At 30.9% G+C, this 18980-nt stretch overlaps 2 protein-coding genes across 2 annotated transcripts in view; one reads left to right on the top strand and one right to left on the bottom strand.

Annotated features, from left to right (window-relative positions):
* LOC111619949 (protein Jade-3-like) overlaps positions 1–12541 on the bottom strand; it is a 56606-nt gene extending 44065 nt beyond the window's left edge. Inside the window, exons 1-2 of the mRNA XM_023361780.1 lie at positions 12175–12541; positions 11999–12089 (exon numbers count right to left, since the gene is read on the bottom strand). Coding sequence (XP_023217548.1) covers positions 11999–12050 — 52 coding nt within the window. The 5' untranslated portion in view covers positions 12051–12089; positions 12175–12541. The remainder of the gene's footprint in view (positions 1–11998; positions 12090–12174) is intronic.
* A 4827-nt stretch (positions 12542–17368) lies between these two features.
* Positions 17369–17842, top strand: LOC111619935 (probable splicing factor 3B subunit 5). Its single transcript, XM_023361759.1, has one exon. It carries the CDS (start codon positions 17449–17451, stop codon positions 17704–17706), a length of 258 nt encoding a protein of 85 aa, XP_023217527.1. The 5' UTR covers positions 17369–17448; the 3' UTR covers positions 17707–17842.
* The last annotated feature ends 1138 nt before the right edge of the window (positions 17843–18980 follow it).

The raw sequence follows: 18980 nt of genomic DNA, 5'->3' as shown, positions 1-18980 counted from the left end.
TAAATATTATAAATGTAATGAAAAATAACACACAGAGCTGAACATTTAATAATGTTAATTTTAAGATTTAATCTTTGGAATTTATTTATTAAAGTAATTAAATCATCTTGTAATGTTAAAACATGTTAATACAAATGCAACTTTCCATACAAATTTTTTTCAGTTTTCAAAAAACTCTTTATTACAATAAAAACATTTCTTCATTTACAGAAATAGTCACTAAACCAATCATCTAATTTCTCCTTTGATATGAATTCTCCTTATATTGAATATTAGTATTTTCTTAAATACTTCAATAAATTTTCTATGTGGGGAATGTTTTTCTGAATAAAAATAAATGGATTTAATATAAGTTCTTAACTACACTCATTGACAGAAAAGTTATGTATTCAGATGTAATTTTCCATTATTGCAACTTAACACAGCTGCATCTGCCAAGTTAAGATTAAAGCATTTATAATCTTGTCTTTACTGCTGAGCAGCATCTTGTTCCACTGCCAATGAGATATTTTATATCAGTCTGTCACTTCTAGTAGTAGCACATTGACAGCACATCAGTATATTCAGGAAACCTGGCCTTACATGTTAACATTCATGACAGAGCTATAAACAGCCATTTTCCAGAAAGATAATGCTCAGCTGCACATAAATAGGATTTCCTAGGACTGTCTCTACATATTATTAAACTTTCTTAGCCTACTCAGCCTCCAGATTTGTTACCCATTAAGCATTTGTGGGATCAGATGAGATGCCAGCTTTGATCATCTAGGAGTGTGAAGGATTTAGAGCAATGACTGCAACATCTGTGGACAAATCTGTTGCAGAACAGCAAACAGTTACTGTGTGCTTGCATGCTTGACCACATTATTAAATGTTTCCACATAAAAGGCAATTGTATGTGATACTAAAGGTTCTTTTAAATTATAGCAGTGTTTCACAGGACTGTTGTTCCTTTGCTAAGATACTGTAGTCATTTATTACCATCATGGGCAGATAGGATTTGTTCAAGCAGGATGGGAAACATGGTCTGTGCTTAAGACTAGTAAAATAAAATTATTTTTGTACTTTCCTGTATAAAATGAATTCAAAAAATAATATCTATGTGTTCATGTATTAAAATAATAAGATTTTTTATAATAGAGAAATTGATTTGGCTAGAACTACTGTTTGATAATTCCTTGATTTTCAACCTTGCTTAAAATTTCCTTCTCACAATTCATTAACATGAATGCTTCCAGTCAGGATTCAGCCAGGAGTGGTCTTAATCCACACTGTCTTAATCTATTCTTTACATATTTTAATTTCAAAAAGATTCATTCAAAAGTTGCTTGAGAAACTGGTAAAGTTAAAAAATTTTAATATGCAAGAGCAAGTGCATATGTAAGTTTCCTGGTTCCTGCTTCCTGGTACATAGTGTATTTGTATATATTGATAATGTCTAATCACTGTTTTAACAGCAATGATACACTACTTATATATGCACACTACTAATAAGAATATTTGTGAAAGATTAAAATTTTGCATTGGATTTGTTTAATAATCTACATGCTATAATAGACATTATTCATAAATACTACAAACATCTTATTTAGATATGTTTTGCAATTAAGAACATATGTTTAAAAATAATAAAGTAACTGAAAAATAGTTTTCTCCATAGCTCTGTTTGTATTCCATATATTGTATTTGCTTTAGATATGTTAATACTTCCTATGACTTATATTACATCAAAATGAACAGATTTTTTCAAGCAATTTAAAAATATATTTATTTATATTGATCTCTACTTTTCTGACAATCAACTAATCCATAGATATCATCACTGTGAATGCAAATAGTGTTGAAAATATGTTTTTGATTGATCAATGAATGAAGCTCCATTCTATATTGGCATTAGTAAAAGTTCTGTGAACAATAAGAGTATAAAACTATACATAATAAATTATCAGGATTGTCAAACAAAGATATCTTGTTGCAGGATAATGTAAGGCTGCATATATAACCAAGAAAACTACAGGTTCTTGTCTAAATAAACTGAAAAATGTTGCATCATTCTTCATACATTCCTCATCAAATGAATATCATCTGTTTGATCTCTTAAAGAAATACAAGGTCTGTCCCGAAAGTAAGTGTACTGATTTTTTATTTAATAACTATACAGCTTAACACATCATTAATTGGTATTTTCATGTTGCTAGACACCTTACCAGCATGTCTAGACCTATTTCAAGTTGATTGGTTAAGTCAAACATGCACAATCTCTGTTTGTGTAAGACAGTGTTTTAACACATTACACTTGAAATGGAGAAAAATTTTGAACAATGTTACACTACCAAGTTTTGTGTGGAACTCAAGAAATCTGCAACAAAGACATTTGTAGATTTAACCAAAGCTTATGGAGATGCCACTTTATTGAGAAACGTGGTGTTTAGATGGCACAAAGATTCAGGGTAAAGACAATGCTTATTATTTTTTTCAATAGCTGTGGAATTGTACGTAAAGACTTTTTACCTTCAGGATAGACAGTTAATCAGACCTTCTACAAAGATGTCTTGGAACAACCTCAAAAACAGGTCAAGCAAGTCTGCAGGGACATTGCAGAAGATTTGAATGCTGCACCATGATAATGCACCTGCTCACACAGCATTATCAATTCGAGAGTTTTTGGCCGAGAAAAAATCCCCATACTCCCACAACCTCCGTACAGCCCAGACCTAGCTCCGTGTAACTTCTACTATTCCCTAAGATAAAATTCAAGTTGAAAGGTCATCATTTTGGGACAGTGGAAAACATCAAAAAAAGTTGTAAGCAACGAACTAGACACCCTTACGGAAAACAACTTCAAGTACTGCTATGACCAGTGGAAAAAACTTTGAAACCACTGTGTGACCTCACAAGAGTTGTACTTTGAAGGAAATCATTTATAGTTTGATGCACTCTTGTATACTTTGAAATAAAAAATCAATACATTACTTTTGGGACAAACCTTGTATCTTTGTGAAAAAGTCTGCAGATAATGATGATGTGATTGATACAGTTCTGGAGTCATCCAAAAGAATTCTATACTATTGGAATATAAAAAGTGATAAACTGATTAAAAACTGTTTGCAAATGGCAGGAGACTATGTAGAAAAATAGTGTTTGTAATTTCATTTTATATGTATGTCTGAAGTAATAAAATTAATCCAGATATTTATTGGACAATCTTTGTATAAATAGTTTTAATCTTAATATGAGAAATTCTATCAATATTTTTGATAGAATTCCTAATGCCCAATAAATGCCACAGCGGATATTACAAAGAATAACAGCCAAAATATCAATTCTAAATTGCAGTTGATTTGGAATAATTACGTTCAGGCCCGAATGAGTTAAATGGATCAAATGATTTAGTTGCCTATTTAATCTTAAAAGTGGAAACTAGTGATCTAGCCAAAGTTCAAGTTTCCCTATTGGGTATGCTTACAAGCTTAGTAAACACCAAAATCTCATAGAATTCTGAAACCTGAGAAATGAGTCTGAAGTAGGTAGAAAATAGTTCCCTGAGCAGAGGTCAAAGACTTACTGCTGAGAAGTTTCAAGGGACCCAGTTTAGAGCAGGATTCCTTGGCTAAAATTTTTGTGAGTCTGGAATTGCTGGAAACATTAGAAATGGTTGAGCAGAGATTTCTTGATTAAATCCCTCACTCACCAGTATGCTTAACATGGTTGAGAAACTTCAAGTAAAGACCTCAAACAGGTCAACTCCCTCTTCCACCAAGAAACTAAATAATGGGCAAGTTTTGCTTGAATTGGACAGCTAAAAGTGTTGGACTCAAAAATGTGTTGTTGTACAAAGTGAATGATCAACTCAATGTCCAATACAGCACCTAGACAGCAAGGAAAGTAACAAACTCTGAAAGACAGACACTCTTTAAATGATGCCCAATAAGTCCTTCTTGGGTTAAAAAAAACCCATTCTTTTTAAAATGCCAGAAACAACGAAGGGTGAATGTAATATGTCTGTGACTGAATAGAGAAGGTTCATCAGACATAAACCAATCCATCACTCAGCTGCTTAAACCAGAAGACACCAGAATGAGGTCTAAAATCTCTTCAAATCTAGAAATGATATATCAGCATTCTATTAAAAGGGCAAAATTTGCCAAATACTCATTTTACAAAAGCTGAACAAAGTTTTTGCTTTTTTAAAAACTCTAATGTAACATAATGTGTTTAACAAAAAGGTCTCTTACAGTTGGAATGTAGACAAATTAAAATTACATACCATATACACAATCTTCCAGCAAATAATATGTACTTGAAATTTAAAATTGAGCTTAGTTAGTAGGGAGGGTGTTAACCCTCCCTACTAACAACAGGTAGAAGAGATACAAGTTTCAACACATAACAAAAACAACTTATAGTGAATTTTGATCTAAGGCTACAAGCGGCTTATAAAAAGGTAGTCAAATATGTTAATGTGAGGCTAACGTATCAGCACAGTCCAACCATATTTTGCTTATTATCCAATGCTAAAGATAACATCAATGGAAAAAGAGCCCCAGAACTATTTGGTCCCCATATTGAACAATAGGTTTGAGAGAGATCTTATGTATGTGGACTCTACTAAGAGATCATGGACCTGTAGAATTAAAGAACACCAACAGGACATCTCTAGTTCAATACAATAATAAACTAGTAATAACTCTCGCCCAATATGCAAGCGAGCCCAGAGATCATCTGGGATAAGGCAAAACTGATAAGGAAAGTCTTCAATGTCCAAAAATTAAGAATCTTGGAAGCCTAGGAAATTTTCAATGCAGCAATTGATAAAAATTGCATTAATAGTAAAGATTGTGAGACAATATGCATTGCATGGCAGTTGTTGGTTGATAACTCTTTAAAGGAAAACAAATAAACAATATTACAACAAGAGAGTACTATACATAAATAAGTTATTGTACTATGCACATGTATCTTCTTGTCATAATAATTTTATTTATTTAATTTTTTGTTGTATAATTGTTTCATACCAATTAGGAGGACGATGATGAGTAGAAGAAAACTCAACTAAGAGTTTTCTTCTACTCATCATCGTCTAAGGATCTACTCTCACCAGATGGGAGAGGATCAGAATTATAAGATAGGCAGAGGAAACCAAAATTATATCATTATCATCTTTGACAACCAATTTAAGGAAGTTCATGTCAAAACTAGAAATTTCTTTCAATAACTAAATACTCTATATTTTTACATTCAGCACATCATATTTACATTTAAATAATCTGTATCAATGTTCTGTCAAAATAATGAATAGCATGTTGTTGTGTTGTTTGTTAGAGGTGTCTAATGAACATTTTTGTGTTCATTGGTCTGTTTCATGTACAACTAGAACTACTTAACACAAAATACACAACAAAAAAAAAGTCCTTCCAGTAACTATGTTTCAATGAAATGAATGAATGTGACTTCCTCTTGAGGTCTGCATCAGGTTTAAAGATACAAGTTTTATAATGAAACATAGCCATTTTAGAACTCTTATGTTTAAACCTGATGCAAACGTTTTCTTCCAGAATATTCTAAATTATTTAATAAGTATTAATTTATTATTGTTATTATTAAATTTATTAAGAAATGGCACTAACATCTACAATTAATACCAAATAAGTTAAAATTTAATTATCAATACTAGCAGAAAAATAGCCCAAATCATTATGACAATCATTTGGCTCTGATTAATAACATCGTTTTGAGATGTTTATACAGTATAGTGGGTAATCGGTTAACGAACATAATCCATTCCAAGACTTTGTTTGTTATCCGAATTGTTCGTTAACTGATTATCGATTTACCATAAAAACTTACAGTAAATCAATAATCGAGTTTTTATGGGAATTTGTTTAATTTGTTCCGGAGATTCCAAAAAATAAATAATATATACTTTTTTACTATCAAAGTTCAAGTTTCCCTATTGGGTATGCTTACAAGCTTAGTAAACACCAAAATCTCATAGAATTCTGAAACCTGAGAAATGAGTCTGAAGTAGGNACAGTAAATCAATAATCGAGTTTTTATGGGAATTTGTTTAATTTGTTCCGGAGATTCCAAAAAATAAATAATATATACTTTTTTACTATGTTTATTTATATGTAACAGTAAAAATACATATGTATGCAGTCTTGCATTTTTATTAGTCATGTTTTTTTTCCATTTGTGGGGGTTAAAGAATCTGTCCAATGTCAATTGCTTTTCTCTTTTCTTCAGGATTTTTCGGAAGTAATTAATAGTATTGTAATTTTGTAGAGATCTCATACCCCATAAACCTTATTCTGGTTTGGATGCCACTTGGATGATCGTTGTTCTGACATCCTCCTACTTCTTCAAAAGATCTTTAGTAGCAGATGTCGACATTGATCCTCTTTCATCTTCCTCTTTTTTAAAAGAAAACACATCTCGCTGAGTTTCTTTGTATTCTTCATTTGAGAATTTTTGGAGTTCTGTCATCAGATCAGTTTCAGGTTCCATTATGAGCTCTAAAATGCTCTTTATTTCTCAGATGTGATTTTCCTTACTCCATTAGCAGCTTGAGACTTCTTGATATATTTTTCATAGCTAAGATTGTGCCTACTGTAGACCTGTTCAAGTCATACTGCCTAGCAACATCAGACATCTTGTGCCCACTTTCTACCTTGGCTATTATCTCTTACTTGGTTTCTATGGTGAGGTGCAGTTCTTGACACTCCTCTTTAGGCTCCATAATATTATCAGTTTCTTTTTTAAATAAAAAGTTCAGAAAAGCACTTATAAAAATTCAGAGAACAGAAATCAACTAGCCTACAAAAAATTATTTCAATGCAAGGCCTGGATGAAATTCGAAATTTGTATTAAAACATTAACGAACATCCAATGGGATAGTTAAACTTTCACCTTTCGTACATAAACCCTGACACAAAACTTAACAAGTGCCTGAACGACAGTCTTGCAAATACTATAAAAATTATTTGTCAGAAAGGTAAACAAAAAGCTGGAATTTTACAAGGTTACAAGGGAGAGTTTCAAAATTTAGAGGAATATTAATACTATCTGATCGGTATTGAGTCGAGTGTTGATGTTGACATTTCCCGCGCTCAAAGATTTTGAATTGTTACCTGAAAACAAGGGAAAATCAATTAGTATTTGTTATTTTCCATCACTTCTTTTTATGTTTGTTCAGTAAAGTGTTCGTTGTCCAATCATAAAAATCTTTTGCAGAAGTGTTTGTTATCCGAACTGTTCATTAACTGATCACCCACTGTATATGAATATATACACCATGCAGGGTAAAGCAATAGCCAACTGAGTGCCATAGTGGAAAACTATAAAGGCTGCGGGTGTAGGAGTCATCCCCAGTCAGCAAAATGAGTAACTGTGGATGATTATATTAAAAATTAAATGTCTTAAAGCAAAGAATTGCTCAGTGTCTGGGTAGTGTAACTAGCAATTCATCAACATGGTTAGAGGAAGTTGCAAGTTTGAGTCCTGCTCTGGGCAGATTCTTTTCTTCCAGAATAGTCTAAATTATTTAATAAATATTAACTTATTATAATTATTAAATTTAATAAGAGATAGGATCTAACACTTATCTCTAATACCAAATTAATTAAAATTTAATTATTAATAGTAGCAGAAAAATAGCTCAATACATTATGGCAATAGTTTGGCTCTGAGTAAGTGTTATGACTCTGAAGCCGACATATTATGAAATAAAAGCTTAAAAAATATTACTAAATTGTTTTATTGCAATAAAAATTAAAAAATACAAAATCTAAAAATTTCAAACATTTGTTTTATTTCCAGACCAACATAACAATGAAATATTCACTAGAAAATTCTGTAATTTGAAAACTGACTCTACAGCAAAACATCATTTTTAGGCAATCCTGGCTATCCTTTTAACAGTAAACTATAAATTATGATTAGGGTCCATTTACACAGAACAGTGAAGTGTCCACTCAGTGCAGTGATTTTTTGCCAATGGTAAATCTTTGACCTAGTTTGAAACCACCCTGTCCAGACTTGTCCATCACAGTGCCATGCAGTGGCAGTGGTGTGACCATACCGTGAAAGTACATTTCATCGTGACGATATTTTCACTGACGGTAAATTTTGTTTTCCAATGGATGACAAACATTTAATTGAAATGGAGCATCGACACCCTGTTCTATTTGATTTATCTCATTCGAAATACATGGACATTGGGTACAAAATGAATATTTCTCTGTTTTGTTTAATAAAATATGAAATGCATGTTGGGTCATTCGAAAATATTCAAAAACTATAGATTCGTCATCTATTAATTTTTTATAAAGAATATGAAACTCCCATTCTGTTGATCATTTTTGTCCATGCTTGATGTATCCACTTGCAGCACTTTCTTGATTGCATTTTTTTCTTATTCATCCACACATATAGCTATCATAGCCAATTCATCCTCAGAAAAGTTCATGATCACTCACCGAGAGCATGGTCAAGTCACTGTTGTGTGTAAATACTCATCACTGTGCTGTGCCGGATGAGATGGTCACTGTGCCGGCACATTACTGTTGTCTGTAAATGGACCTTTGTTCTGACTGACTTATCTTGTTGTAAAACTTTCAAAAAAAGTTGGAGATGGCTAGACCTCAAAATGGTATAGTTTAGTTATTTTTATAGATTAGTTAAAACTGTTTGATTCTGAATTAAAACTTTTAAACAAGTCTTCAGGAAAAGAAATATTCAAATTAATTACAGAATCTTGATTCATCATAATCAGTTCTTTAGAAGCATGTTTTTGAGAAAAATTTGAAATAGTGAGCAAAATAAGTCCTAAAAAAATCCCAAAATTTTTCAATCAGGAATGACAATAAATTTTAGCATGTGAGATAGGTTCAATTTCCATTTTTGATACAGTCAATAACAGCAGAGAACTTTAATTATTAATGTTGTTGTTATTACAAAAGATTGGCTAAGCAACTGGTGAACATATTAAGAAAAGAGAAGATAACAGTGCATCTCTGACATCATTCTAACAGAAAATATGAAAATGTTATGGAATAATACGGAAATATCACTGTCTATTAATATTTCTCATTATCATTTTAATAACCTGTTTCATAACTAATAAAGAATTACAGAGCTAAATCCAATATAGGCAAAAAGCAATAATTCTAATGTAGTTAATAAAAAGCTTCATTTCTACCATAGCTTTATCTTTTATACTTATTAAAAATATTAAATTAATTTGTAGTTGTTTTGTAGTAAAAGACTAACCCAGTGATTCTCAAACTGTGGGTGCACCTCCCTAGTGAAACATGGGACTTTTTCTATGAAGGGTGAAGAGAATTTGCAATACTGCATTACTGCTAAATGAAATGACTATGTCTAAAACATGTCATTTCATTTAGCATAGTCTAGTTTACTTTTGTTTTGATCAAAATATTGAGACCTTAGTTTTATTAAAATAAAATAAAAATATAAATCAATATATCTTTAGGGAAAATGTAGGAGTACGATAACTTTTTGCAAAAAAGAGGGATATCTCTTTAAAAAGTATGAGAACAACTAGATTCACTACATTTGCTTAATGATAGTTTGAGTTAGAGCTGTAAAAACACTAAACTTTTTTCTAAATTCAAGACTGTTTTAATGAATGTTTCTTTATGTTGTATAATCATGAAGATGAACAGAGTGTACAAAAGCATTTGGACACTAATTTTAAAATTTCTGTCCTAATAAAACAATCAAATTTTATTTATTCTCAGTAGAATTTAAGTGAAGGTTTGAAAGTTAAAAATACATCAATATATTATAATAATTTTTTAATATCATCATTATTTATAATTATATTCAAATTATATTAAATACTGTACTGTAATACTAATAGTAGCATATTGAATATAAACAATCTGTTTAAAAATATTTCCTTTTAATATTTTACAATTTATTTCTTTTTCATAAAAAATTTCATAAATCTTCATTTAATATTTTGTGTTCATTTTTAAAATCTGTATTTAACTTATAAATTTTTTTCTGTCTAAATAAGAAATTCAATGTCAAAACTTTAATTACTTTATAAAGAAAATCTTTCAAAATTGTTGGAAAATAAAGTTGAAATATATTTTATTTTTTTCATTTTCTTGTTCATCTACATTAAAATAATGTTATTATATATATATGCATATCATCTTTATTTAAGAGATCAAAATTATTAATATGATATTAAATAATGAAAGAAAAATAATTTTCCATAATTATATTTTAGATTACTGCAAAACTAATAAAGAGAAAAATTTGTTTCTTAGAAAAAGTCTTCTTGGAACAGAATGTGAACATAAAACCCCTACTAGCTATTAGCTATAATTAACTCTTGAAGTTACTAGTATTATCTAATTTTAATTTAGTCTATGTATAACCCATAAAAAATCTAACAGTCTTTTGTTTTTAAATATGATATTAAAATCAAATTATCATAAAATTGAAACTTGGCAGAACTATCATTATATATGAGGGAACATGGATGATGCTACACTGGATAACTTAAAACTCAAATAAAATGGAAAATAAATCATTTTGTAATATTTAATAATTTTAAAATTGTTACAGCAATTTTAAAATTTAAAATTGCTCTTTAAGCATTCCAAATTTTTGTATAGAACATTTTGACCTGAAGCAGATCCCAATTAGGATCAAGAGCACTTGTCAAAGTATATTAAAAACTTTATTTGCTGGTTTAATTATAAAGGTTTGTTGGTGTCATTTTGTAATAAATGTTATCACTTAAACTTTTAAAAGTCTTTTAGAGTTTTTCTTTTTTAGCAGTTCTTTACTTCATTACTGCAATGCTCTGCAGTAATTTCAGAATCAATTTTCTTAGGCAGTCTATCCCAGATATGTCAGGCTCCATCCATCACTACCCAATCACCCTCACTGCAAGCATGGCATGGAAAAAAAGGCTCTCTCAGTGCCCAGAGAGTAGAACAGGTTTAAAAAAACAAAATCATTAGTATCAGCCACTCACACAGTACAATTGAAATTAAAAGTACTATAGAATTAATCAGCTCAGTGTATTCGTGGCAAAGTTGTTATGGATTATAAGAAAAACTGTTTACTTCAGGTTTGTCTCAGATAATGTGGAATCTCAGTTAATTGGGACTTGTATAATTTGGTTCTATTGTATACAACAGAAATGTACATATATGTTTTTAAACATTTCTTGGAAAAATAAATGACAAAAGTTAGATTCCAACTCCCCATCACTCATTGAAGACAAATATGTTTAAAATCAATTATAATTATTCTCATTCTCTAAATGAACAATCACATTAAACCCATTAAAAATTTTTATTTTCAATGTGCTTTTACAGAAACTGGTTATAAACGGATAAAGAGAATAAATATGAAATGAATTACAGATAAAAACTTATGCATTAATTTCATTTCGAAATTAAAAACATTTCTTTAATAAACTCTCTAAAATACCATTTAATACCGACGAAAAGCAAAGGCCATGCAAACTTAGTATCATTTATTACATTAAAAACTTGTATTAATATATTTACTGATTAAATCAAAATGCTACTATGTGGATTTATTTCTGTCATCGAAATCTGCATTAATAGACACTAGAGAATTGTTTATTGACCGCACTCTTTGGTATAGCCCAAGAAACATGAAAAGGAAAGAAGAATAAAAGTTTTAGGAAGGGTTCAGGTTGAAGATGAAATAAAGCGAGATAGGACAGAATGAAAGTTAAGATATGCATTAATAGACAGAAAAATGAATGTTAATAATTCATTTATGAGTGAACATTAGTATTTTTTAAATAAATGTATGTTTTAATAACAATCAAAATGATATGAAAACTTTATATTTTCTGTTTTTATATATTATAATAAGAAAATTGTGTAGAAGTTACTTTTAGACAATATGTTTATTGATGTATATATGTATGAATTACCTAAAGGTAACTTGTACCGAAAATTGATCTATAATTACAAACCTTTCTCTTCAAAGATTTCACACTTCCTTTTGGGTCTGGTAGGAGATGTCATTTCGGATTTAATTTCTTTGAATGGACATCAACGGCTTCCCTATCATCATAAAGAAAAAAGGATGTAAATAATACAACTTATATATTCTGGAGAAGCTTTAAATCATCTTAATACCAATATTTACCAGTATATGTAACATCTGTCGAAAATTGAGCATAAAAAACTGGGTAAACTGTTACACGTAAATAATTCATCTTCGATACTCACTTAACGTAATCGTATATAAAGATCGAATCGGGCCTCATTAAAACTTCTTAAATTATCGAATAAAAACATATTTATCATTAAATATCTTCTTTCAAATCGTTTTAACTTTTAAAAGATAATTTGGCGCCATTTTGATTGACCAAACGATGAAATCCGAAGCTCATAAAAACAAGATGGACGTTACACTTCAACCTCGTCAATGATCGCGTAATAATAAAATTAAAACGATTTCTTCTGCTACGTTTACGTAATTACGTATTCAATTTTCTAATATTAATAAAAAATAATAATAAATAAATAATATGTTATTTGTTTATCGTCTTTTTATTTTAAATTATGCCATACTTCGCAGTATAATCAGAATTTATCAAGACGGATCGATTGAAGAAAAGGAAATTTTAAAAAAATAACTTATTTTTTTTTAAATAAATAAATTTAGTTCAATATTTTATATTTTAAACAAAAATATTTTATAAACATCTTATTTTTTTCTATAATTAGTTAAAATTATTAATATAAATATTAGGTTTTTTATCGTCATTTTCTCTTATTTTGTTCGCGGCAAAAATCTGTGAATTTGATAGGACTGAAAAATTTATTATTGTTTTTTATATTTCGATAAAATATTATTTACGATATTTCAAGTTTTGATTCGTTAAGAATAAAATATATAATTATTTTGTTCTGTCTGACAACCTTAATGTCATTTTTGCGCTTAAAATAAATAATGAAATTAACAATAAGGATGGAAAGTGTAAATAATACAAAAAATACAAATTGTCAATAAAGAACTAAGATGCTATAATAAAATAATTATGCAATAATATAAGTAATGTATATACAGGATCCCCAGAACACGCATAATCGTGGAGGCCAATATAGTGACTAAAGCTGGAATAAATTTTACTAAGCGTTCTCTACTTAAAATTTGCATAGTATTATATAAATATTGTCTGCGATATTTCGTTTTCGGAATTATTTCTTACTTTTTTCTTTCGTCTGTCTCCTTTTTTATTTCATTATTTTCTTTTTGTGGAGGCCCTAGCCTTCACAAAAAGAATCCATGTCCAGGATCCCTATCCATAAATCCGTCCTTGATATATATATAATATCAATTATGGATTTACGGAATAAGGTATCGAACACAGGGCGATCTGCCAGCAGTATTTTTTGTTTTTGTTACTGCAATGCAACACGGGCAATCTGCCTAGGGGAATGCTTTCCGAGGGGTCATTTTAAGGGTAACTGGCCCCTATTCAGGCGTTACAGACGTGAAGAAAACCCGGAAAACTCCACGTGGCCAGCCCGTCCTGACGAGGCAGGATGGCCGAGCAGTCAAGGTCTACCCTACCGCTCTGGGGGACCCGGGCTCGAATCCGAACGGGTCAAAAAATCCCCAGGAATTTTTCGGGGGTGGTCCGTTTGGATATGTCGGACTCCGTCCCTCACCACCCGGCCACCCTACTGTGGGCCTGGCCGAACCCATAATTGGCTTGCAAAAAGAGGCCCTCCTAGTGCCCACAGGGCGAGAAGAATTTAAAAAAAAAAAAACCGTCCTGACGAGGCATGAACTCACGACCGAAATCTCAGTGTTTAGGGAACGGAATCGCTTGGTCACTGGTGGGCCATTTTTCCGCCAAAGAGTGCTTTCTAAGAGAAACTAGCCTCATTTATATTTTGGACACGTAAAGAAAACTCCAAGCGGCAAGTATACTGGCTAGGCGAAAACCCGCAACCAATTAGTAGTGTTCCTTCTTTTTTTAACTCTTTTCACCCTATGGGCACTAAGAGGGCCACTTTTTGCAAGCCCATTATGGATTCTGTCAGGCCCACAGTAGGGTGGCGAGGTACGAGGTCAGACACATCCGAATGGACCACTCCGAAAAATTTCTGGGGATTATTTGACCCGTCCGGATCTGATCCCGGGTCCTCCAGAGCGGTAGGCTGTCACTTTGACCGCTTGATTAGTAGTGTTCAGTAGTGTTATCCATTCTGACCACTGGGAGGCATAAATTATGGACTAACTTCAATTGAAGGTTAAAAGTAAATACAAGAACTGTCACATTTTTAAAAAAAATATCAAAATATCTATGCCATCTGATAGGTAAATATGGATATCACATTATTTAACAACACTAGGTTAAATAATGTAACAGTAGGTAAAAACTAGAATGGTGCAATAATTAAGTAAATTTAAAATTTCAGTGAGAAGGTTAAAAACAGGGGAAGTGCAAGTGGCAAAGTGTAAGAAAGTCCGTTTTAATATTACGGAGGACAATTAGGTAGATTTTGATCCTGTTTTGTTTAGTTGACATTAAGAGTTTACGACCAGTGTGCTGGGTGAGACGTTGTTGAAACAAAAAAGTTATTCATTTCATCACGTACATAAACAGTATCATAATTCGCCAAGTGCAAATCAGCAAATTCGTAAAATTTTTGTTTATTTTGAACAATCCGGATAATCGAAAATCCGGATAATAGAGGTCCGGATAATCGAGGTTATACTGTACTTTTATTTTTACATTTGAAAGTCTTACTTATATTGTATTTTTGGGGCTACAATAAAATTATGCAACAATAAACATTATATTCTTCTCAACAAACACTGCTTTATTCTGAACTTCACCAAACGCATATACAAATATTATCTAATTCTCAGTGATGTTAGATGTCAGAGCAGTAGCTAATTCATTCTTAATTATTAATCCTTGAATATGGCGCTAATAACATAGTAATTCGCAATATTAAGAAAACAATGGCACGTTTAGAACTTATTACGGGCCCCAATTAATTACGGGCCCTGGGCAAGTGCCTTGCCTGCCTTGTGCCAAATTAGGCCCTGATTGTAGTGTAGTAGAATCCTGATTATCTGAGATTCAGCATTATCTGAGACTAACCTGTAAATGAATACTGTACATTACTTTTCTTATACTGTAATTCACAAAAGAAAGTTTAAAACGATAACATATTACAGAATGATTTGTTTTTGTTGCCTTTTATCAATATTTCTATACGAAACAAATCAATCATATTCAAAAGTAACTGCAATAATGTACATTTTTTTATTCTGATGTAAAAATTGTTGTTATATATGATTAAATTCATTAATGTTTAAAAAGAGTTTTAAAAGTGCTTCCATATAAAGCTTCTATATTCGTAATTTTTAATCCAAAATGGCCATACCACCTGTTTTGACTTTGTTTTTGATTATCCGTGGTAGTGTCAGTCTACATTACCTCGGGCAATAGGGGTTTTTTTGTGGTTTTAGGCCCCTTACCGCTCAGAGAGCACAAAGAGGCCAACGGACAATAGGGTTATACTGTAATAAATAAATCATAATAATATTATAAACAATGTCTTCCGATAACATTTATAACATGCCAAAAACGTGTAATTTGTGACGACAAAAACGATGACACTTCAAAAAAAAGACAAGAACTGGAAGAATTGTAAAACATTATGTGATATTCATTAATTTTTACAGTTTTTATTTGCATTTGTACAAATTTTTTACTTTTTTCTTTGGTCTGTGAATATAAGCATAACATTTGTTTCTAATTATTAAAGAATATCTTTATATTATAATACAATATAATTTCTTTATATTTAGATGCACTAATTTAAAGGTTATTAGGATGTTAATAATTAAAATTTAAATATCTCAAAATAAAGAATTTGTGGCATTCCTTGTTTTCTCCTTCGCCCTTCAATTATGAAATTGTTTTCTATTCTCACGTTGAGAGTCAATTATGAAATAGTATGTGAATGCGTGTACCGTTTCGAGATCTTCACAAATGTAATTTTATCAACGGCAGCGGTGTATTAATTTATTATTGATGGCGGTGGCAACGGAGGCTCGTGAAATCTTTGTTGGCGGTGCACTTATTTTTAAAATAGTTTCAATAGCGATTTAAAACTATAATTAATAATACAATCCAGAAAATACCAAACATTGCAATATTTCAAAATAAATAAAATTGTAATGTAATCTATGGAAATTTCGAATTTATGAAATTTTTTTATTAATAAATAAAATGAATCTTTATTATTTTATTGTACATTGAAAATGCCAGCTTGTCACTTTGACCCGTGAACGAACCCGAGCAGTTGAAAAACACCAGAAATTTCTCGGGTTTGTTTCATCTCGGATATGTTGGGTCCCGTCCCTCAAAACTCGGCCTCCTCATTATGAATCTGAATAAACTATGATAGGCAAAAAAGCTCTTTTAGTGTACACAATGTGAGAAGAGTCAAAAATAAAGCAAAAAATTATAAAGATAGAGTTAGTACCATTGTTTTTTATATTTAAAATTATACATAAATACTTTTGCTAGATGTGATATTGTGTTTATGAAGGTGATTAATTAGTCTACCACTCTGAGAGAGCTGGAATCGATGGTGGATTAATTATTAGGCTAAATAGGCTTTAGCCTAGGACTCGGAAGGGAAGCCTGAGGTCAAAAATAAAAGAAAAAATAAACAAATGCTTTAATTGATATGTTGTTGCAACGATACGTTATTTAACGTAACTTAACGTCACTTTATTCAATTAATGGTAGAATGTATGCAAAGATAAAAGGAACTTTATTAAAGCCCAGTCTACAGGCCGGGTGATAGTTAATTCGCCACTGCCTGGGATCGAATCTGGCGAGAAGTCCTAGAAATTCTTTTATGGGAGGTCTGTTCCGGATATGGAGAGCCGGATGATGGCACTGATCCAGTCGTTCCTTTGTAAACTTAGACGAACTCATAATGGGTTTGATAAAAAGACCATATTACAGGCAACAGAGCAGAAAGAGTAAAAAAAGCATAGCCATTCATTTAAACACTAATACTATTTATAAAAATTAATTTATCTTACATTATTGATAATTCTTATTCACATGAGCATTTAATGTGGAATATTATTTATATAATAATTAAACAGATTTTTTTATTTTTTTATTTCTTTGTAAAGTTTTAATAATAATAAATCCTTTTTTTTCTGTAAAATTTTAATTAATTTTTAATATATATAAAATTTATATTTAAGTTTTGGCTAATAATGGGCGAATAATAGATTCAACGCCGATGTAATCGTGCAATCACCGTCAATTTGTTACATTGTAAATTTGAGCGTTTTGCTTTCTTTCCACGTGATTGTGTGTGTGTGTGTGTGTGTGTGTGTGTTTTGCGACGTCAACGTTCGAAAATGGGTGACAGATACAACATACATAGTCAACTAGAACATTTACAGTCGAAGTACATCGGTACGGGCCATGCAGACAGTGGAAGATTCGAGTGGGTAGTGAATCAACATAGAGACAGTGGAGCGTCGTGTATAGGCCATTTCGATTTACTCAATCTGTTCAGCATTGCCGAAAACGAAGCCAAAGCAAGAATCAGATTTAATATTACCGAAAAGATGCTCCAGCCATGTGGACCTCCTCGTGAGAAGCCAGAAGATTAAACCTGTTAACTATAACTTATGGTTGAAGTTTTCCTTGGTAGTCCCAATGGCCGCGCTTCTGTTACCTTAGGTTGGTTAGGTTAAGTTAACTACATTTTTAGTAGACAGAAGAAAGGAATACCTAAAAAGAAAAAAGGAAACGTCTACTAAAAATGTAGTTAACCTAATCCAACCAACCTAAGGTAATCGAAGCGCGGCCATTGAGACTACGAAGGTAAACTTCAACCTAAATTATAATGTGAATAATTTTTTTTCACAAAACAGTTATCTTTAAAAGTATCCAATAGTAATTAAAAGTACACGTGCACAAATGAAGGCATGTTTAAGAGTAGAGAGTGATATAAGTTATTCTAAAATATTAATGTTCTGAATTTTCAATTTGTGTATTTTCAGATTTATATAACTATATATATATATATATGATATACTTCGCGAAGGACTATAGAAAAAAAATTTTATATTTTAAAATTTAAATATAAAATAAAATATAAAACAAGAAAGAACAATTCCATCAGCGTCGAAAACGCGATCAACAAGTAAGATGCTTACTAGTTGTCTTCTTATTTCTCTAAATTTTTAAGTCAATAAAAGTAAATATGATCATTGATATGATGTACAAATTATCATATTTTCTGCTTAATATATTTATAAAATGTTCTCTTTTGCTGTTTATTTATTTAGCTGCAGTGACACGAGGATAGTTCTGAGAAGATATCCCGACAATATTCGATCACTTGTGGGAGAGAAGTGTGCAAAGTAGAAAGCAATGCGATAGTTCTGTAGAGAAATGATTGAAGCCACAGTTTTTCAAGAAGTTGGGGCAATTATTAAAAAATTTATGGGACACTGGCTAGCGATGTAGAATGATTTTTTTTTAATCTCACAAGCAAAAGTAATTTTTATAATTTTCCAGAAAACAGTGTGAAATTGAAGCGTTGCAAAAATAAATTAATTAAAACAAAAACAATAAAAATAAGAAAAAATAGTTCTATTGGACTCACTGATGCAATATCACACTACAAATGCCTCATGAAAATATATAGATTAATTATCAATATTTCGAACTAGATGGCGCAATAGGGATCTAAAGAACTGAAGACTGCAAAGTTGAATATGATATGTTAAAGAAAGTTCGACTGGATTTTGCTGATATCTGTATTAATTAAACTGAACACAAAAGCTGTTGTAGCCTACATTGCCACAATTACCTTTTGTATGAAGGATAATACAGTACTAAAGAGCTTTTCTACTTTGAGTTTCATAAATTCCTCATT

The sequence above is a fragment of the Centruroides sculpturatus genome, unplaced genomic scaffold (assembly GCF_000671375.1).
Source record: "Centruroides sculpturatus isolate CEXI.00-Female unplaced genomic scaffold, Cexi_2.0 scaffold235, whole genome shotgun sequence".
Lineage (NCBI taxonomy): Eukaryota > Metazoa > Arthropoda > Arachnida > Scorpiones > Buthidae > Centruroides > Centruroides sculpturatus.
The sequence above is the reverse complement of the archived record's forward strand: the minus strand, read 5'-3'. Positions and strand labels throughout refer to the sequence as shown.

Coding starts and splice junctions, on each gene's coding strand:
- LOC111619935 (XM_023361759.1), top strand. CDS start 17,449: ATGGGTGACAGATACAACATACATAGTCAACTAGAACATTTACAGTCG.